General features: G+C 34.7%; 1 protein-coding gene, 1 long non-coding RNA gene and 1 pseudogene across 10 annotated transcripts in view; 1 reads left to right on the forward strand and 2 right to left on the reverse strand.

Moving 5' to 3' along the window:
• The window catches only part of LOC143226477 (DNA-binding protein P3A2-like), a 45,256-nt pseudogene extending 33,340 nt beyond the window's left edge, over positions 1–11,916 (reverse strand). The window contains exon 1 of the transcript XR_013014644.1: positions 11,798–11,916. The product of XR_013014644.1 is annotated as a DNA-binding protein P3A2-like (transcript). The remainder of the gene's footprint in view (positions 1–11,797) is intronic.
• Positions 6,373–22,859, forward strand: part of LOC143226480 (uncharacterized) — a 29,483-nt gene continuing 12,996 nt past the window's right edge. Inside the window, exon 1 of the long non-coding RNA XR_013014648.1 lies at positions 6,373–6,780. This is a non-coding gene — a long non-coding RNA (uncharacterized LOC143226480). The remainder of the gene's footprint in view (positions 6,781–22,859) is intronic.
• LOC143226479 (protein shifted-like) overlaps positions 18,407–22,859 on the reverse strand; it is a 75,244-nt gene continuing 70,791 nt past the window's right edge. For 5 of the 8 annotated variants that reach the window (XR_013014646.1, XM_076457500.1, XM_076457496.1 and 2 more), the window contains 2 exons: positions 22,669–22,761; positions 18,407–19,015 (listed from right to left, as the gene is read on the reverse strand). Coding sequence is in view for 6 of the 8 variants with exons in the window: in XM_076457500.1 (XP_076313615.1) it covers positions 18,975–19,015; positions 22,669–22,761 (134 nt within the window). In the remaining 2 variants the exon portion in view is untranslated. The remainder of the gene's footprint in view (positions 19,016–22,668; positions 22,762–22,859) is intronic. The other 3 variants (XM_076457501.1, XM_076457497.1, XM_076457499.1) reach the window with 1 other exon arrangement.

The following is a 22,859-nucleotide window of genomic DNA, read 5'->3' on the forward strand; positions in this document are numbered from 1 at the left end:
TAACCCATATATATGGAGGTCTCGAAAAATGCCATAAGCCTTCTCAATGTCAAAGAATATTGATACAAGATGTTTTTGTTTGAGAGAGGCTTCTCTGATTGATGTTTCAAGTCGAATTAGGTGGTCTGTGGTGAAGTGCTGTCGTCGGAACCCATACTGGGTGGGCGAGAGGAGGTTGTTTGATTCGAAGAACCAAACAAGATGAGCATTAACCATCCTCTCTAAGGTCTTACAGAGACAGCTTGTCAAAGCAATTGGACGGTAGTTTGAAGGAATCTTGAGATCTTTCCCAGGCTTAGAGAAAAGTAAGATAATAGCCTGGCACCAGGCATTAGTAAAAACATTCTCCTGCAGATGGTTAAAAACAATTAGAAGAATACCAAGAGAAGCAGGAGAGAGATAGCACAGCATGTCATAGTGTACATCATCAGGTCCAACAGATGTACTGCCAGACCGATGAAGGGCCATTTTTAGTTCCACCAGTGTAAAGGGACGATTATAGTCAAAGAGACAGTCAGTTCGAAAGAAAAGAGGTGAACGCTCCACCTGAGTCTTGATGGCCAAGAAGGTGAAGGAACAAGCAGAAGTGCTAAATATTCAGCAAAAGCTTTCACCTGGAGTATCAGCGATGCTCCAGACATCAGCTACCTCTTGGCCATCAGAGAGTCAATGAATCCTGTCCCATATGACCTTAGAGCTGGTGGTAGAAGATATGCTAGTTGTGAACTTAATCCATGATTTCTTCTGGCATTGACATCTTACCCAACTAGCATGTTGAAAAGCGATGCGGTTCAAAAGTGTGGGATATCTATGGAAAGTATCCCAGGCCCGTTTTTGAGCTTTCCGTGCCATGTGGCAGGCAGGATTCCACCACAGACAAAGATATTATGGAAAATGTATCAAGGTTTAAGGTATACACTGAGCAGCTGCTTGTATAACACAGTCAGTTACCACTGCCACACAGTCGTCTATTGATGGCTGACTCACAATGGCAGGATCAAGTTCTGTAAGAGCAGTGAAAGTGGACCAGTCTGCCTGATCCAGCTTCCACTGGGGCACTCAGGTAGGGTGGCATCGACCACGGCCAGTCTCTCTCAAAAGTATAGGAAAATGATCGCTGCCTAGTGGATTATTGTCAACCCTCCATGTAAAATGGGAGAATAATGAAGGGGAGCAAACCGAGAGATCAACAGCAGTAAAGGACTGACTAGGTGCATGAAAATAAGTGGAAGAACCAGTGTTGAAAAGAGAAAGATTGTGATCAGAGAGCATATGATCTACAGAGCGACCCCTCCTATCAGTGACAGCACTTCCCCAGAGGGGATGATGTCCATTAAAGTCCCCCAAGATTAGAAAGGGAGATGGCAACTGTTCAATGAGAGCATCAAGGTCTGATTGATCATATGTCTCTCCAGGTGACAGGTAGAGAGAACAAACAGTGATGGTATGACCCAAAGAAACACGGATGGCTAGAGCCTTCAAGGGTGTATTGAGTGACAAAGACAGGGTGGGTACATGCTGATCAACCAACAGTGCCACCCCTCCATGTACTCGTCCATCACACAGCCTGTCATTTCTGTACAGAGAAAACTGCCGAAAGGTGACTGTATTGGCAGGTTTCAGAAATGTTTCTTGTAAGGAAAGACATACAGAATGGTTGGAAGCAATCAGTGTTTTGATGTCATCCATATTAGAACGTAAACCTTGACAGTTCCATTGTATCAAGGTGACCATTTTTAATGACAGGTTGGCGAATTGGGTGGAGAACCCTTCTGTTTATGACCATGTCTTTTTTCCTTACTGTCCTTATCTGAGGGAGGTCTATTAACCTCCATGGATCCTGCCCTGGGTTGATTGGGCAGGTCTTTGCTGTTGGAAGGGGATTCCAGTGACTGAGGATATGAACGAAGAATTGTTTTGCATCTTGGGGTGGAAGAAAAAGATGTATCTGAAGAAATGCTTGTATTTGAAACCAAAGGATGTGGATCTTGGGGTTTGTTGGAATGTATTGGAGGAACAGAGATGGGTGTAAAAGTTGATTCATCAACCTTTTTAACCATGGAGGGCAAAAGGCTTTTCATATGTTTTGAAAATGATTCTCTTGGAGGCAGAGATCTGTCTGCACTCCCACTGTAGTTGTGGAACGAAGTGCAGCAGCATATATCCTAGATGAAGTGGCGGACAGCAACTTCCAAGCCTTAGGACAACTAATGTTATGAGTCGTTTTCAAATGCTGCACCTATTTTTCCTCCAACCATTTTGGGCAAGAACAAAAGTAGGAAGGGTGAGAAACATTGCAGTTGACACAATGTGGGTCCGTGTCACACTCATAGGCATCGTGGTCCTTACCACCACAATGAGCACATGTCAGGGAACCATGACATGATGTCTTTGAGTGGCTGAACCTCTGACATTGGAAACATCGGAGAGGGTTTGGTATGTACAGCCGTACCCTGCAATTTAGATAACCTGCCTTGATGGTGGCAGGTGCACGTAGTGATGTAAATGTCAAAACAAGGATATCTGTCAGCAGTGTAACTCCATCTTTGCGAGTGGAGATGTGCCTCACTGCAGAAACTCCTTGAGTGGAGAAACCAGAGAGAATCTCTAACTTGGGAACGTTCTTCAAATCCATTTCAACAATAACTCCTTGTGATGAACTCAAGGTAGCATGAGGGGTAACCTCAATAGGTACATCCCCAATTGCCTTTGATTTCAAGAGAAGTTCAATGTGTTGGGATGTGGTTGTTTCAACCAATATGTCTCCAGATCAAAGCTTCTTTACTGACTTTGGAGAGCCAGCAAGTCCCTCTAGTCCCTTCTGAATAAAAAAAAGGGGAACACTTGCCCTAAAGGTTTTTCTGAAAGAGAATGTGATATAAGAAAATGAGGTATGTGTTACAGATGTTGAAGATTGCTGCTCAGAGTCTTCAAGATGTGGTTGTTTACCTATTGACTGTTTTTTCACTATTTTATTTAAATTTTTTGTAGGAGGATTCATAGGAAAAAGGGAAAATTTCGATACCCACTGGCCCCAACCACCATGAAGCCCTACAAGGGGCACACTACAATGTCATGCAAGGACACTGCAGCAATGCCAGGGTTTCATGAGTACTTTTCCCAAACACCAGCATCAGACACAATGTCCACGACACCCGTTGAGAACTTCCAACACTGGTACTTAGTTGACTCTATCCCAAGTGGACCAGCCGAATGACCCAAGGAAGGGCCACCCAAAGGGTGGGCCAAATCTACAGGAATTCAAGGCCAAAGTGATGAGTTAGAGTAAGACCCCTCAACCACCAGGATTCTCTCCTGCCCTTCATGGGTCTCTATGCACAGCAAACACATTGGTAGATGTTTAGAACCCAGAGGAGGTTCACATGAAAAGTGTCATGCACATTATGTTTCTGCAAGATTTATCTCTCAAAAAGAATGTAATCCATCGTAGTAGAAAACACCAGTTTACAGGAGTTTAAGAAGAGAACTGGTGAATGCCCTGGAGGGATTCAGGGCTAGATTTAGTGATTAGTTTGTTTTTTTAAGGGAAATTTGGAGCCAGAAAATGATTCATGAAAAAGAAAATTCCTCAAGATTCCATAACTTATATTTTAAAAAATGAATTAATAATACATAAAAATTGGTTTTATTATTTATCAGTGATTATTTCAAATTAGCACACTATAACAAACAGTTCTACTGATCTGTCCACAGTGTAGAGTCATGAAACTCTTGTAAATGAAAAGGAAATATAAAAGCAAACAGGTAATACAATCACACAAAAATTCTCATGCAACTATTAGACATTCTATCATTCAGATCAACAAAGTTGAAGATTTATAAATTTGAATTACATTTTACATGCAATGAACACAAAGCAAAATTGTTTTAAATTTTTTCTGTTTTCTTTGTTTAAAAGCATGAAAACAATATTAAATAATTGTTAATCATAGTGGTTCAGACAACAAAATCTTGATAGTGATACAAGTAACAACAGCCAAATATAACTTTTCTAAGTTTCTGATGATCAATCAATATTTTCTGCCATACTCTGTTGCAAAAGCTACTGTTTATTGTGCGTAACCTTTTACAGGTATGATGACAATAATAATCCCATTTGATTGGCACATAAAACAAATGTTCATGCTAGTTTTAGACCATGCATTCCAAACCATTTGGCAACTTTGAATTTCAAGAGTTGCATTCAAATACTTTACTGTTTTTTAGCTCAAAATAAAGGGAATCTTGCATTTTCCCAAGGTAAACATTTTCTATGTTTAAACTTCTCTGTAAATAACTCCATAATGTTTAGACTTGAATCTGACAGCTATCAAATTGAAGTTACCATGAACATATATGTTAATCAGGATTTATGCTTCTTCATATGCAATATGACAAATTATATAACATGACAAAAGACCTTTTGGTCTATGCAGACCACTCCATCACTGAACTAAACTAAGCATTAAAAACCTCAAAGCCAGCCCTCATCATTCAAATATTTATCAAGCTTTACCTTAAAAGCCTTTAAATTAACTCCATCTACATCTGAAAGTGTTACAAAAATAAAAAGTTATATATCTTCCCAATCTCACCATTAAATATCAAAAAACATGACACATCAACAGTATTATTCCCTTAACAATCCTTAAACACCTCAATCAGATCCCCCTCTACATCTCATTTTTCCAAAAGAAAAGTTTATAAAGTTCTTAACCTATCCTCATATGACAACCTTTTCCATCCTAGAAGCCTATCCTCCTCTGAACACTTTCCAACAATTCAATGGTAAGGAGGACAAAACTGAATGCAATACTCTAAATTTAGCCTAACCAATAACCCATAGAATGATATCACAACCTTTTGGGACTTGTATTCAGTATTTCTGTAGATATAACCTAACATTCTATTTGCCTTGTCACTGCTTTGATGGCTTAAGAATCTGATCAACCAGAACATCAAGATCTTTTTCTTTATTTGGATCATTTCCATCAAACTTAAGCTCATAATTCAAACCAAACTATGATATCCCACATGCAATATTTTGCATTTATCATATTTAAAAGCTATCCACCAATTACTTGCCCAACTCAAATTGTACTTTTCAAATTTTTTCCACACTTGATCAATATTTCTAAGTAATTCAGTTACCCAATTCATAGCAAATATATTTTGTCTCATCTATTCAAACTTTATTTTATTCAAATTTGGAACCAAAATCTCATTATTCCTTATCTTTATGTACAGCAAAACATCAAATCTAATTGAGTAATGAATACTTGTACCCATTACCTAATCTCCATCCCATCAACTCATGTTTACACACAGCATAATCTAATTTTTCTTCCTATACACTCCACAGATTATGGAACCTCCTATAACAATAACCTATTTCCATCCTTACCTGTCCCTTTTGTCATCTTTCCCTCCTAAAGTTCTTCCCCTACACATGCTAAAGGCTTAAATCTGTTACTTAATAAAACATGTTCATCACAACAGTCCTAACAGTATATTATTAACAGACATTACTATGCCATTTATTCATTTATTTTCAAGTTATAAAACAATAAAGAGCTGATACAGACCCTTTTGTTGAAAGAATAATTAAGAAGTCTTCAATGGGTTCTGCAGTCAAGCAGCATCTTTCCAACTTGACAATGTGATTATGGTACTTCTATTTCACCACTTTCAAATTTTAATGAAGCCAACTGATACAGAACAAGTTTTTCTATAACTGATTTATTTTATATAAAGAAATATAACTCTCCAAACATAATGCCACTTTAAAAAGCAAAATAATTAGAATTACAAGGCATTTTAACATCTTGCATCTGACATAGCCCTGATGGATCTGATTACTTAACTTATTTTTGTTCAACTGAATGTCTTTGCACTTCATTCTTTAAGTTGTTCAAACACCACTGTTATGTTAATAATACGTTATATTCACTTTGACAATTAAGGTGATATATTGCCAAAACCCATCATATCTAAATTCTTAACCCTCTGGCTGTAAGTTGTAACACATTCAGCATTTTAACAATAAAAGTGGGAAAACTTTGCTCTCATTAAGATCGAAGTTTATTATTAAGATACTTTACTTTTATTGACGAACACCACAGTGAAAGTCTATTCAGCTTGATATTAGTCTTTTTTTTTAAAGAAATACTTCAAATATTAAACACGTAAAATCTATCAATATTAGTATTATCACTATACGACATTTTTTACAAATAATTTTTCTAAAGAAAAGCTAAATTAAGAAAAATGTTATATAATAAATACAAGGCACTTATTTTAAACGTTTCAATCAACATCTGTAATTTAGAAATAAAACATTACTTATAGTACCATTTGTTTGCATACTTTTCAGCTGGGAAATTCGTTTCTCTCACGGAAACACACTACGATCTCGGACCCGAAGAAAATGCGAACACAAACTAAGCCTAACATGGATACGTCATATATTGTATAAAGGAAGCTCTTAAGCCTAGTTTTAATTTCGGTACGAAGTGATGACATTTCAATACTATAGAACCTAAAGTTGCACGTGTAGTTCTCGTAACTATATGTTATAGTTGAGCATGTCGAGCTAGGTTTCCCACACAGACGATCACGCACATGTTAATGGCCCATGCGTAGAAGGGCCAGGGGTACACAAATTTGGAAACTGAGCAAGCCCAAGAAGCGTCCCATGTGCGACTGCGTCACTAATGCCACTGCTACCAGTAGTTGGTTCCGAAATCGGACAGGAAAGGCAGCTCCTTTACATCTCAAAAGGTATGTTACTGTTTTATACATAGAAGATTTCTAAGCTTCGAAAATTTAAACAAGAGTAATTAAAATCTATGTATTATAACACTAGCATATACAAGCTCCAACAAATAAAAAGTTAGTAAACATTAAATTCCAGATTGCTGTTAACGGATGTGAAAACATACATAGGAAAGACGTTTTGCGTCTGCGCAATATATATATATATACTTAAAACAGGTTTCATAAAGACGGGCATGACAACTATATTTCAGCCTGCAAAAATTTTGTTTATCGAAATAAACAAAATAAGTCCTACGAAACAGTTCTTTTTATTCATAACTTACCATAAAAGACCAATAATCAAGGAAAATACAATGAACACGAAATGCGCACCAAATAACGAAAACGGAGATGCTCTGAGCAAGTAAAGGGTTACAGGAGTACTTTAAATGTATTGGACTAAGCGCCCTCTTTTGTAGGTAGGTTTGTCGAATATAAAGCATTTCGATTCTTCTCGTAGATCAGTAAAACACAAATGAACTGAAAACAATATGGTAAAGCATTACAACATTTCGCGAATACCATTATGATTTATCAAAACAGTGTTACATTTACCTTTGTTGTGAATTATAATAGCATTGGCTTTAATTTTTATTTCATTTAATGATGTTTTATCTAAGTCTTTACTTAGTTAAACAATAAAATATTGATTTGTAAATTAGTCTAGTATTTCAAGATCTAAGAAAAAATATAATTTATTATTTTGTTTTATTTATGGAACCTCTTTTGAAATGTTTAGGGAAAGCTCTTAAGAAGTTTTGTTTTTTAATTTCACGCAAAGCTACTCAAGGGCTATCTGCGCTAGCCGTCCCTAATTTAGTAGTGTAGGGAAGGCAACTAGTCATCACCACCAACCGCCAACTCTTGGGCTACTCTTTTACCAACGAATAGTGGGATTGACCGTAACATTATAACACCCCCACGGCTGAAAGGGCGAGCATGTTTGGTGCGATGGGGATTAGAACCCGCGATACTCGGATTACAAGTCGAACGCATTAACCCACCTGGCCATGCCGAGCTAATACGAATTATATAAACGTATCTATATTTATGTAAGTCTTATTACTAACATCCTTGTTGGAGAAAAACCTGATACATACATAACTAAATACGATGTAACCGTGTGAAAGATTTGAAATCGTAATTAATATGAAACAGTAAAGGGTAGAATGTATACAAGAATGGACATAGCCTAGTGGTTGGCATGTTGGGCTGTCACTCGTTTAAGATTCAAGCTGCGATATTCTGCTGAATACACTCTGCAGTTTCAACTTAGAAGTTATAATCGTGACAGTCAATCACTTTACTCAGTGAAAAGTAGATGAATAAGTTGGGGTGTTCCTAACTAATTGATTTATTTGGTCAGGAATATTCTAGCTTAGAGATGGTTATACTTGAATCTCGGTGTCTCTTACCTGGTTGTTTAGCCCATTTTCCGCTTAAAAATACATTTCACGTTGAAAATACCAAATGGTGAAATCAAGTCGAAATTTAATGAAATTCTTAAACTTCCATCTGTTATATTTTAAAGTCCTGTGTAATCAAAATTCTGGCAAAAGCTGTAAAAGTAAATTTTTGTTTTTTTGCGCAATGAAGAATTTTAATACAAGTATTATGTCAGGAGTCATGAACAAACTAATCTTACATGTTTCGAACTGCTTAACATATATCACTTTGTTTATTTGTATTTCTGCACAAAGCTATACAATGAGCTGTATTTGCTGTGCCGACCACGGGTATCGAAACCCGATTTCTAGCGTTGTAACAGACATAACAATGTCCCACTAGGGGGCGAACGTACATCTTGAAGATGTAAGAGCAATTCTATATATCTAGCGTTCTTTAAATATGATATGTTAAATAACTAAATAAAATTAAAAGGCAAAAAGAAAGATATAACTTATTAGTTCATAGTACTAACTAATGTAGGTTCCATATGCAAATGAGATTAAGGAACTCAGTAACAGTTCTCAAGTTTGGTAATGAAACGTTTAGATTACAATTCAGCTATGTTCCACAAAGAATGATTTATATTTACATAAAACTCAGATAGTCTAGACTAATTAGATTTATTCTTTTTAAAACTATTATTGTGTTGTTTTTTTCTCATTCTTAGGTTTATATTTCTGGTACATTAGTAATATGAGTTTTTAGCACATAACACATCGAATTTTGTAAACACTAGGTTTACCGGGGGAAGGGGAAAACAGTCAACGAGTCTTTAGGTTAATCTTCAACACCTTTGATATAAAAAGAAGTAATCCAATTCGTCCACACCAAAATAAATGAAGACAAAATAGCGTGTCGTGCGGCGAAAACGACCTGCAAGACATACCATATATTAATAACGGGGGCAACAGTAGCAGTTTTCCATTTTCTGTAGCTTCGATTATGGCAATCCAAACTTCCACACTTCATATATGAAATTTCAAGGCAACCAGTTAACAAATACACGAGATGTAAAATATACAACTTTGATTGAATTTCTTCATTTCTTTTTTTTATCCACACGGAACGTACGGAAACTTTATTTGATAAAAAATAGACATAACTTTTCATGGATTTTTCTCAAAGTTGGCACATTGATAAATCTTTACAATCTGCAATTATCTGTCAAGTTTAGCCTAAGCGTAAGTCATATGTGGAAGATTATTCAACAAAATGCTTCCCACTAGTGCAGCGGAATGTCTACGGATTTACAACACTAAAATCAGAGGTTCGATTCCTCTCGATGAGCCCAGCAGATACCCCGATGTGGCTATGCAATAAGATAACACACATTCAACAAAAACCGCTCAATGTTGACCAAACCCTTTGTGCAGACTTATGTGAGCTATCAGTCGAAAACATTTACTACAGCTTCGCGAAAGAGTAAAGATGGACCGTTTTTAGCTGTTGTTGTTTTTTATCATTCCAGTTAAAGAAGGCTGATTTGGAGCAACAAAATTATATGCTATGAAAACACGTGGAGTTACATAATTGTTGGTTAGACCAAGCAAACAAGATTAACAGTTTCTAGCTCATATTTTAAAAAAAACTCATACGAGTGGGTGGTTATTATTTTGTTATTCATTGCAGTTTTTAGCACAAATTTGCTAAATGTTATGAAATTCTCGTAATTAAAGAGCGTTTAATGTAACGTAATAGTGTAAATAATGATGCTTGATACTGCTGTACCACTGTACGGGAAGCATGCTGGTGATGACAAGAAACTGTTAATCTAGTTTTTATGGCTTTACTGTAAAGAAACTTATAAACACTGTTTTAGAGAGGAAAATCGACTACAGTATATTTTAAAGAATCTGGTTGGTTCTGCAAAGTATCGGGTTCGAATCCCGGTCACACCAAACATCCTCGCCCTTTCAGCCGTGAGGGCGTTATAATGTTACGGTTAATCCCGTTATTCGTTGTTAAGAGTAACCCAAGAGTTGGCGGTGGGTAGTGATGACTAGCTGCCTTCCCTCTAGTCTTACACTGCAAAATTAGGGACGGCTAGCACAGATAGCCCTCGAGTAGCTTTGTGCGAAATTCCAAAACAAACAAACAAAAAGCTTTGCGCGAAATTCAAAACAAATAAACCAACTCGTTTTCCGATGAAAACTTTTGGTATAATGGCTGTCTGTCATAGAGGCCTAGTTACCCGTCCATAACGACACACCTTCTTTGCTAACAAAGAGTTAACCTGAAGATGGCCTAGGAAGGTCGAAATGTTTTTCTCTCCTTATCAATAAAAGTGTTAATACCCATACGAACCGTCCTGAGATACAAACCTAAATAAACCTAGGTATCAAAATAAACGTATAACTGTAAACCCGTTACAATCCATGGATATAAAAAAGTGAAATCAACATACTTGGTTTTTTCTCCTTCTTTTACGTTGTATAAAAATCTTATAGCATTAACTCTTCCTCCATTGAAAGAGTTTCGTACACCAAGTCGGAGAACTACTGTGTAATCCGTAAGGAAAATCATTACATCCGTGTCATTAGTTCTAATTTGCTTGAATTCATGCTTCTATATTATTACGACTTTGTACCCTCTACTTCCAAGTTGTTTTGTTTCTCAATAGTTTGATTTCTTGCAAACCACATGGGTCTAATTGAAACTACATTATTTCTGTCAGAGTCGTAACATTTATCGCATAAAACTCATAGATGGTGTTTTGTTCTATACAGAAACTGTCTAGCCGATAATTTGGTATTTGTTTCTAACTTGCATTAACTGCATGTTGAATCTTTACCCCTCAGATTTATATATTATAGTCTAACTATTAAATACTTACTTGACTTTACGTTTCGGTCGTAAAATATCCATGGTTAGGTATAAGGATTATCATAATTTTCTGCCATTTACAATAATTTCTGGTTCCATTCTTTGTCAAATAAGATAATTCAATATAAAGTGACAGTCAAAACCTTTCGTGTTATGTGCTACAGCTGTACAATTCTTATGCTCTTTAGAAAGTAATAATTTACAGAATTCATCACACGAATTATATCCTATGAAAACTGTTTCCGTTTTGGTTTAAATCATGGACCACACCACACAGTACTTTATTTCATGAATTCCTGTTTCACAATCTGTCCCAAAATCAAGAAATAAATATTTATTTGACGGATCTTTGAGATATTTGTCCTGGAGAAAACATAAATGGTTGTTTAAGACATACAGTTTATATTATACACATGTATTCAGCACAACGACGAAATTGAGGATTACGTTTCTTTCTATCAATAACAATAAAACAGTTGTAACATTTTACACTCGTAAAATTTAACGCATGAATGTTTCGTTCGTTAATCATTTTTTGACTTATGTCATTTGCAACAATCTATCGATTTACAAATTCTATTACAATTAGAATAGAGAACAAATTGACCTTTCGAGCATTTATTACTATAACAAACACATAATGCTCCAAACAATGAGGTTTAATTAAATTCTCAAGTAATTTATCGTATTATGAACAGTAATAACTTACCCCGATGAAGTCTTTCGTTGACGTAATAAAATTGAAATGGTGATTGTGATACTTGATTTTCCCTGAGCATGAAGAACCTTTATATCTTACACGATTAAAGCTTTCCAATAAAACTACAGAGATATATAAATGTCGTTAAAATTTACTGATATCTTCTGTGCCACATGATTCTTCAGGAACATCAGCTGAAGTAGTTAGAAGTGGTCATCGTTGGCCTCTAATACAATTTATAATTTGATGTTTTTCTGAGATGTGTTAAGCCTAACACTATTGCTTTAACACAACAAAGATCTTCATTGTTGTTATTTATAGTAATAACATTTTTTCTTAAGTGGGTCGAGAATGATATTTGATAACGGGTGTTTAGCGCTACCTACTGGTAATTCTAATGTTGGAACTACAATTTTTAATTTATTCATCAAGTGGTATATCTTTTTCACTCTGATTTACTTTTCGACTGTAACAGTATTAGTTAAAAATTATTTTTATTCTCCAGATGGTATTTAAAATTTAAGAATCAGAAGTCAATGGCAGTCACTACATTTAACTAATATTTAATTGTAAACACTTAAAGGATGACTTACAATGAAGGCTAACAAGCTAAAAGCTCACATTTTTTTTGCCATGTTCTAAGAACAACGATTGAACTTTTGAATTTGTAATCTACCTGGAATTCAACTTTAACTTGCACTGGAAAGTCTGACAAAATGCCTAGTCTAGGCTTGTCTTCGTCATCCTTTGCAGAAGCTTATTCCAATGAAATCTGTGGTGTTGACATTTTATTATCATTTTCATGAGGCTGGCGGCGATTAGCGATAGAGAAAGAAGTTAAAAGAACAGTATAATTTTTCGTATTGAGTGCTATTAACTCTTAGCAGTTGTTGGATGGTTAATTTGGCAAATTGTTCACTTTTACTTTCTTTGTGATAGTTGTACAAATATTCTGCTTTACAAATTAACACATCTGTTTCGCTGTAAGTACTTATTATTTGGGATGCATTGTACCGTGCAAAAGTGTTAGGACAAAGTCAAAAATTAGATTTCAGGCTACTTTTAAAGAGCAATGGAAGGCAAATTACAGGTAAAACATCAACATGTTATTAATCTTCATATTTAGTACAACAAAAAACTTAGTGGAAGTACTTGAGTTCATCAAACAGTTGATATTTTGCGTGTTTCCCTGTTACTTTAATAACTGTAGACAGTTTTTCAGTCATTGTTGCAACATATATAATCACAATGTCCTTTGGAATATTACTCCAAACATATCCATAAAGTTTCTTTGGAAGTAACTTTTGATTTGTCAAGCTTATTGATTTATCAAATCCCAGACCAACTCAACAGGGCTGATATAAGACTCAGTTAGGGCTGTTGCGTTATTTGAATGACGCTCCAGCAGATTCTTTCTCAGCCAAGCAATTTCTGTATAGGTTGGATGGGTGTTTGGGGTCATTACTTTCTTGGTAGTAGAATTCTTTATTAATAGTACACAAACCTCTGGATATACCATGATGGATTAGTATCTGGTGGTACTCGCACTGGTCCATTAATCCATCTATTTTGCAAATACTTCCTATCACTTCAGCACAAAAACACCCTGAAACTACCACATTGCCTCCATCATTAGTTATGGTAGGTGCAATGCACTGAAAAAAACTCTCTTTCAACCCTCCAGTGGCTCAGCGGTATGTCTACGGACTTATATGGTTAGAAACCTGGTTTCGATACCCGTGGTGGACAGAGCACCGATAGCCCTTTGTGTAGCTCGGCCATGCCAGGCCCTTTTTACATTGTCACAATTACGCGAGGTTATTTCTTTCTGTAAATGTTAGTTTAACTTCAACGAAATATAGCCTTTAACAAATTTTAAAATACGTATAACCACAACCTTTATTTACCAGAAAAAAAGTATATGTTTTTATAGCAGGAAAGCGTGTCCATGACACTACTTTTCGATCTTGGCAAAATTCATACTTTTTTCATCCATTTCATTTTGTAAAGTCAGCAACGTTGCTGGCAACTTGTTATAAATTTTTGTATTGGATTATATTTATTTATTGTTTTGGGTGTTTATTTATTCATTAAATATGAAGCCAACGCCATTAGTACGTCTTTCAAGATTCAATAAGTAAAGCCTATTAAAAATAAACAAGTTAATGCCAAAATACTCAAATTCGTCCTAAACAATTAAAAAGCTGTTTGTTTTTCGGTGTATAAAATTTCTTCTTGGTAATAAAGCAGATTTTTATTCGATTAGATAAGTGTAGCACAAGAGTAGTAGGCAGTGGATAGTATTGCTTGTATTTCGTTCTAGAATGACTATGAATTTTAAATGACTATAAGCAGTAGCTTTGCAAAAACTTTAGAAACAAACTTATTGTAAGCCAATGAGCCCAATAATCTTAATAAAAATAACTTAATCTGCAGTTTTCTTTTTCTCTCTCTCTCTCATATTTTTATTTGACCATTGAGTTTGAATCCACGAAGGACAATTTAAGAGAAATTTGAATGGGAGCCAAATATCTGCATTTAAAGTAATTCTATGACCCACGTTAAGATTTTTTATTTCTAATGTTTCGATGGCTTTCGGCATTTAAAATGTAGTCATAGTTAAAAATAAACAGTAAATTTGCAGAGTTAAGATTGTTTTAGGAATGTGGCAAATGAAAAATAAATATGTAAAGAAAAATATGGAAATGTGTCCGTATGTCTGTTGTCTAGTTAGGAAAAATGTGAACACTTTGAAATTAGCCTAAATACTAGCTGGTCAAAAGTTTAAGACTATACTGAAACGAAGCGTTAATCGGTAAACACGTAACAAAATTTAGTCATTTGTGTTCAAGCATTAGCATTGTCAATATCTCCCACTGACATCTCCTGTGTTACATTGGGTAAAAACATGGCAAAGGTTTTGTTCTCCGATGAGAAAAAAATTAACCTGGATGGTCCAGATGGCTTTCAACGTTACTGGCACGATAAGGATATCCCACCGGAGACATTTTCTGCACGGCACAGTGGAGGAGGTTCCATCATGATCTGGGGTGCTTTCTCCTTCCATGGAACAATGGAGCATCAGATTATACAGGGGCGTCAAACAGCAGCTGGCTACATTGGCATGTTGGAGAGAGCATCCTTATTGATTGAAGGCCCTCGCTTGTGTGGAAATAACTGGATCTTTCAGCAGGACAACGCTGCAATCCACAATGCCTGCAGGACAAAGGACTTTTTCATGTCGAATAACGTGATTCTTTTGGACCATCCAGCGTGTTTGCCCGAATTGAACCCCCATTGAAAATGTTTGGGGATGGATGGCATGGGAAGTCTATAGAACTGGACGTCAATTCCAAACAGTGCATGATCTTTGTGAAGCCATCTTCACCACTTGGAAAAACATTCCAGCCAGCCTTCTGCAAACGCTTATATCGACCATGCTAAAGCGAATGTTTGTAGTTATTCGCAATGACTGCCGTGCAACTCACTACTGAGACCTCTTGTTGGGCATTTCCTACCATGTTTAGGACTTCTTTTTGGTATGGTCTTAAACTTTTGACCAGCTAGTATTTAGGCTAATTTCATAGTGTTCATATTTTCCCTATTAAACGCTAAAAAAGGTTTTATTTTTATTTTCCCTTTTCTTATTTTCATCTTTTGAAGCTCTACTCAAATAAATGGTCGAGTCTAACAATGCATATATTTTTCTTTATGTTCATTGGCCATAAGATTTTGGCTAGCAGTGTTTGTTGTGATAGTTAGTTACACTCACAATTAAATTCGTTCTTTATTTTATCAAAAGTAACGAATATTTTGATGTCAACTTTAGGAAAAGAATATGTTGGGAGCTTTATTTGTACAGATTGAAATGCTTCTAATGAGATGTTTTTTTGTTTTAGTAGAGAGCAAACAAGAAAACCGTGTTTTTGTGTACTTGTTAATGTACAATTTACTTATTTCAGTTTAAACAATGTATTTCGTTAATATTTCAAGAAGTGAAATAAAGATAATTTTCAAATATTAGTGATTGTTTTACTCTACAGTTGCTTCACACTAGTTGTGTTGTTGTGATTATTAATTATTAATTATTTTATACATATAACAGTTTCATGGTATGAATGAATTACATTTTTTTACATAAATGTATAGCAGTTAGCTTAACTTTTAAAAGAGGCTTGGTCCGTACTGCCCGGCATGGCCAGGTGAGTTAAGGCGTGCGACTCGTAATCTGAGGGTCGCGGGTTCGCATCCCCGTCGCACCAAATATGCTCGCCTTTTAAGTCGTGGGGGCGTTATTATGTGACGGTCAATCCCACTATTCGTTGGTAAAAAAGTAGCCCAAGAGTTAGTGGTGGGTGGTGATGACTAGCTGCCTTCCCTCTAGTCTTACACTGCTAAATTGGGGACGGCTAGTGCAAATAGCCCTCGAGTAGCTTTGCGCGAAATTCAAAAAACAAACGTTATCTGTATAATCTTTAGATTATCTTAGAAATAAGTTACTACTTATTGAAATCACTGTGTTTGTTTTCAGTAACGGTAATATTTTAGCACTTTATTTATTATTCTCTTTAAAATAAATCAACAAAGTTTAGCGAATGTATTTTTTTATGATTTGACTTTTTTATCACACAAAACGTACTAAGTAAAAGAGGAAGGTGAGCGATATTGTTATTATTTTCAAATGTGTTATCCTAACCCGTTTCTCCCTTGATGTAAACTTTGGGAAATCAGTGAATGATGTAAAACCGCATGTTTATTGTTAATAATTCTAACAAATGGTTGTGATCGATACGTTATGAGAATAATCTCAAACGTTCTCTGGTGTTCACTTTTATATCATGTGATAAGCACGAATGAAAGAGTTACAAGGTTTGTAATGATAAAATAACATAAAATGTGTCTAGGAATAGGTGAAAAAAATACCTTGTACGGTTTGGTTGTTGTTAAGCGTAAAGATACGCAATATGCTTCACCACCAAAGGTATTATTTAGCATCAAAAGTCTACAGATTTGCTGTTAAGGGTATGGTGAATTGTAAGAAATTTTTAAGATATTGTAAATGTTGTGTTTTTAACTTCAATGGGATGGATATATAGTGCTCTCAGTAAATAATATACGTAGTCGTAAATGTGCTCTTTGAAAAAAGAATGGTTAGTGTTAAAACGTTGCATTCAAATTACAGGAAATGTTTAGCGAAACATCGATTTCTGAGATGAGTTGGTTCTCAAGAGTATTTTAATTTTTGAAGATTCACATGACGACAGGAAATCCAAAAATCTTCGTATTATACGTGCTCATAACAATAGTTCAACAATTACAATTTATACCAAAAACCTCGAGAATAAATATGTTACCATCATTGAAAAGTGTGTATAAACGTTGCCTAAGTGTCGAAACATGAAACGATCCACTTTGTTAAACCCTGCTTTCAAGTAGTGACCTTTAAAGTAATTTTTCATAGGATTTTAAATTATGTTATTTTAAAAACAATTTAAACAGCTGTACCAATAAGAAATAAGCCTTAGATTTTAAAATTGGTTTGGTTAACATTGGTACCAGGTAAACAGAAGTGTCTCTAATCTTTTGTAGATTTTTCTCCACATCCGAGTGCGATTTATAATTTTAATTGAAAAGTGATTTGTTTTGAACTTCGCGCAAAGCTACAAAATGGCTATCTGCACTAGCTGTCTGTAATTTAATGGATGAAAGACTAGTGGGAAGGTTTCTAATCGTCACCACTCACCGACATTTCTTGAGGTCCTCTTTTACCAACGAATAGCAGGATTGACTGTTGCATAATAACGTCCTCACGGCTAAAAGAGCAAGCATGTTTGACGAAATGGCGATTCGAACCCATAAGTTCAGCGCTCTAACCACTTTAAGTAAGGAATATAGCAATTCGAAACTTTGTTAATTTATCGAAGTGTTAATCATCTTGTTCACAGGCCTCAGAGATCGGCAAATGATGTCGATCGTTTATGTAGGACTTCAACAGTAGGGTACGTTTTTGCTTTGTTTTTTCCAAATACAAAATTTTACGTTTTAGCTCCGTCATCTTTTAACTGATTAGAGATTTAATTATAGTTTTGTAATCAGGAGATCAAACCCTTTCGATTGATATATTTGACTAAAGCAAAGGTTCAACAGATTAATTTACTCTAATTCTGCCTAATATAATTTCAGATGACTCGGCTCTTGATGATTCCCTCTTGTTTTCATTATTATTTTCTCAGGTAATTTCTGGAGAGCAAAGTTATTACTGTTGTCTAGTGAAAAAAAACAACAAAAAACTGGTTTTGTATTTCTACCAGAATAATACTTTAAAAATACAAACTATAAAGGATTTTTAATGAGAGTAGAAAAGAATTTTGTAAGTTAAAATATTTTGTCTCTTCTAGTGTTTAAAATATATATTTACAGTTTTGTTTTTCTTAAAATAATTGGAATGCATTATTTCATTGCAATCCTTATCTTTAATCAGTTTGTGCACATAACTTTATATATCTTCAATATATTTCATCTGAGAAAAGGTCAGACGTTCTGTGTTTGTGTGTGGTATATATATGTATGCATGCATATGTGTGTAGGCATATATATATATATATATATATATATATCTATAGACAATCTACAGAAAGATCTGCAGTATTTAATTTCAAATCTGTCGTTCATAATGAAGTAATCTATCATAAAATAGCAGAAAATAATCTCAAAAATAAAATGAAAAGTAACGAAACGTGGATTACATTAGAAATGAAATAATATTTACGAATCAATAAGCATACAACGAGCACAAACCTACTCTACTTCCTAACCAAATATCTACAAGAGCTCCCTTAAATAACACAAATACGCTTCATAATAGGTAAACGTGTAAAGTGTCAGTAAATTTGTCCGTAAGCTGCTTCTAATGGTTCTTTGATACATGATGACACTTCATAGTACTCCACGTGGTAACAGCGTCTCATAAAGAACACTATATACTATCATCTCCACATCGTCAGTTCCTATAATTCCAATCACTAGAGAGGAACACAGCAAAATAGTATTGCAGAGGAAGATAGGGTCCTCTTGAGGTTTTATTATTATTATTATTACTTTTGCGAGGTCCTTTAGCTAAAGCACTGCCTACAAGATGCTGCTTTGTCGGAAAAAAATGCCTTGGTTAAGAGCACTGGATCAACTTTCAAACGTATCTTTTTTTTGTTCGTCTTCTACGTGGATGACCTAAAAGTAAAAGCACCACAATCCAAGTAAATATTTCATTGAAAATCAGTAAAAACAATTGCATTTTCTTGCCTTGAACCTTTTCTTTTGTTCTTTTTGTAAAAACTAATAATAAAAAAGTTTAATTATTAATTACTGATTACGGAATGACGTCGTCTTCAATCCCACCATTCCCTGGAAACGTTTCAATAGCATTGAAATTAAATATTGATAATGCTTTCTACGATCTTACTTATGAAAACTAATATATGAATATGTATATGTGTTGTTAAATCTCACTAATAAACTTTGTTCATTGTTTAATAACTATAACAAGAAAGTTGACATCAGCGTTTATCATCCCACTGGGTCATCAGAATGTGTGAAAAGGTCGTGAAAATAGATAATCTAATTTAATAAGTCTTTAGTAATCTAGATTTGTTTTTTCACTAAAGCTATTTACTGGATTGCGGCAGGCCATCAGTGTTAGCAAATAGGTTCTGCAATGAAAGATTGAGATCAATTGGTCTAGAATACAGAAGAGACAATAAAGAAAATAACTCAAGTGGAGTAAAGACAAAAATACAACACAATACATTGTTTAGAAAAGCTAAAAATTAAAGAATACATCTTAAGGGAGGGCAACACAGATCTTACGCAGCTTCTCCAAATCTTGGATAAAATAATTTTTATTCATGTAAGGGAAGAAAAAAAAATGTTGCCACCCTACAAACATCCAATATCGGGGCACACAGCAGAAGACGAGTCTTCATGTAATGTCCCCTAGTTTTTAATGAGGTAATTGCAGAAGTAAGGCGAAAAATGTATTGAGAGTGCACTATCTATCCAATTTAACCTTAACTTGCTAGCCTCATGTGATTAAGAAAAGAAAATAGAGCAGATAAGGGCATTCCAGCCTGCAACATCCCACGTCTTTGCCACTTTTTTGTTGTCTATGACCAAATGTGGGAAGGTGGTTGCTCACAAAAAAAACAAACAAAAAAAAACAGTAAGAAATAATAAAATGCATTACACAGATATGATAGACAACAAAACAGCCTTTGAAGTTAGCATTCTTGCTCCCAGTATGATGTTAGGACGTAAATACCAAGACGTTAAGGTTTTACTGTACTAGGACCAACGAAAATTATTAGTATAGCTTCCACACTCTACCCTTCCGTGTTACTATCTGGATCGTCATTAGTTCTAAAGAGATCCACAGAGTAGCAGGTCTCTTATAGAGAAGGTGATAGCTATCACAACATTAATCTATAAATACAAAATGTCCAATATATGTATTGGTTTATCCCAAGATTATTTTACAATGCTAACTCAGCGTTAAATAATTTAAGTGTAAGATTATTGGGATCATGGACAACAGCACAGACACCAAACTTGATGTATTCTGATCATTACAACTCTTAACTTTATGTCTTTGGATACTTGTACTAAAAATGTTGTAGTAGTTACATCACTTGTAATCATGAAGGGAACTGTTGTCACACATTTACAACAATTTTTCATAAAGATGTAATTTTTCGTACTTGTGTCTTGTTTTTTAAGAAAAAATAATGAAACCCAAAATTCCTGTCTAGCATCTATATTTTTATCATTTTGTTTCATTTTTGCCACTCCTAAACAGAAGAATTTCTCATTAATCCAAAGAAAAACTTCATTATTCATGTATAAAGCATTGGTTTTAAGCTCATGCATGGTCCTCAGGTGCAATGTTGAGTGAGTTTTACTTGTCTTTAAGTTAATATAACCGTGGGAGTAAAAACTACAGAGTATTTAGTTGTGTAAAGTTCATGTCTGTTTAGCCTGTTGATATGGTGAAAATAAAATGTCTTAATTAAGTCAGCAGGAAACTTAAACTGTCCAAGAGAATGTGGTGAATATCTGTCTATTTTGTTTACTTCCTTGAGAAGTCATTTTATTGCAAGGATGGAATTCTACTGGTGATTCTAACTGTAGTGATGAATATTTCTGCAGAATAAGCTTACAGAATTTGTATATCTGTTCCTTGTCTGAGTTTGTTGTGTTGGACATACAAACCAGTCTTGCGTATCCAGTTTAATACGACGAAGGTGACTTGCATCTATTAATCTGTCTCTGTATATTTAGTTTTAGGAATAAAAAAGTAAGTACAGTGAAAGTCCCATATAGCAGGTCTGTAAAATTTGTTACCTTAAGAATAGCTTATGTTTGTGAATAACACATACAATTAGGCTCTGTCAGGATCGACTAGTACTACTGGAAGCAAGTTAAAAATTACTTTTAGAATAAAGTTGCATGAGATTTTGTTGTAAATAACCACTCTGATGATTACATATTTTGATGCTTATAAAAAATCACAAAAATGATCAAGTCACACTACAAAAGGAGTGGTATCCGTTTAGGAATAGGTAGAACAAACAAAACACCCTGAGAAATGTTACATTCTCATTAAGATTACATGAAATGCACATAACTAATAATAATATATACACATTTTAGTGAAATTAAATAATTTATATCTAAATGAAGATAAATGAATAAACTAAAATCATGAGGAAGGACTGTGTTAAAACAGCAAATCCCAACTTCTGATTAATTATATTATAACCATAAAATATTCAAGCCATAAACCAAAACACATGAACAAGAAATTAATATATATATATATATATATATATATATATATATATATATATATATATATATATATTTGTTTAAACATGCTGTACATTAAAAAGAAAAAGGGGGATCTTAGGGTACAAGCTACAATGTGGGATTATAAAATATATCCTAGGTTTTGGAGGTGACTGTGGAAGTAGGACCCTCATTGTGATGGAGGTACACTGTCTATCAGTCTTAACAATTTGCTAGTCTGCAGACAGTGAAGAGTGATATAGATGTGGGATGTTGTAGGTTTGAGCACCCACATCTTTCTCTCCTAATTTCTAATTTTCTTATGTCAGAGAAGTGAATTGTAGGTTAAGACTGATAAGACAGTGTACCTCCACCACAGTGTGGGTCCTACTTCCACAGTCACCTCCAAAACCAAGGATATATTTTATAATCCCATGTTGTAGCTTGTACCCTAGGATCCCTTTTTTGTTTAACAAATGTGCAGCATATTTTAATAAAAAATTTTTGTAAATTTCATGTTCAATGTGGTTTGGTTCATGGCTTGAATATTTTTTTTATTGCAATGTACGTATGTACATGTGTGTGTAATTTTACACACTTTACTGAACATTTAACCATTTAATTTTTTGATGTATTATACATCCTTACACACGTGTATACCAAGTCCTTCTCTTGGTTACTAAATCTGGTGGGAATAATTAAGGAAAACATTTATCAAGTATAAGAAATAAGAATGACTTGTAAAAATACTTATAATGCTATATGTCAGGGTACAGCAAGTTACACTGCAGTAGTTTTTTTAAAAAAAAATCAAGAAAAGGCTGAATACTCAAGAGTGCTTGCTCAAAGTCACCACAAAGTAAGCTATTATTCATTAACCCACCACAACCAAGAGTTTCCAGAGGTTATCATTAACCACAGATTGAAGATATTCAACAGGCCATAACAAAGTTGCATAAATGTAGAGACAGACCAGCCAGCATCAGGAAAACATTAGTAGAACCCACCACCCAAGAAAACTAACACATAACAGTAATACATACTTCTGTTACATTTCCTGCCATACCACCCTTTTTCACATTGGCAACGATTTCCTAAACAAATCCCATGTTTACATCGCTGAGGGGTACAAGGCCCTGAAATTATATAAAAACAACTGAAAGATGAAAAAATAATTATGAAACTATGAGTATCCAAACGTATCAAATATTAGTAATAAATAAACCAAATAAAA

This window comes from Tachypleus tridentatus, chromosome 9 (genome assembly GCF_004210375.1).
Source record: "Tachypleus tridentatus isolate NWPU-2018 chromosome 9, ASM421037v1, whole genome shotgun sequence".
NCBI classification, from domain to species: Eukaryota; Metazoa; Arthropoda; class Merostomata; order Xiphosura; family Limulidae; genus Tachypleus; species Tachypleus tridentatus.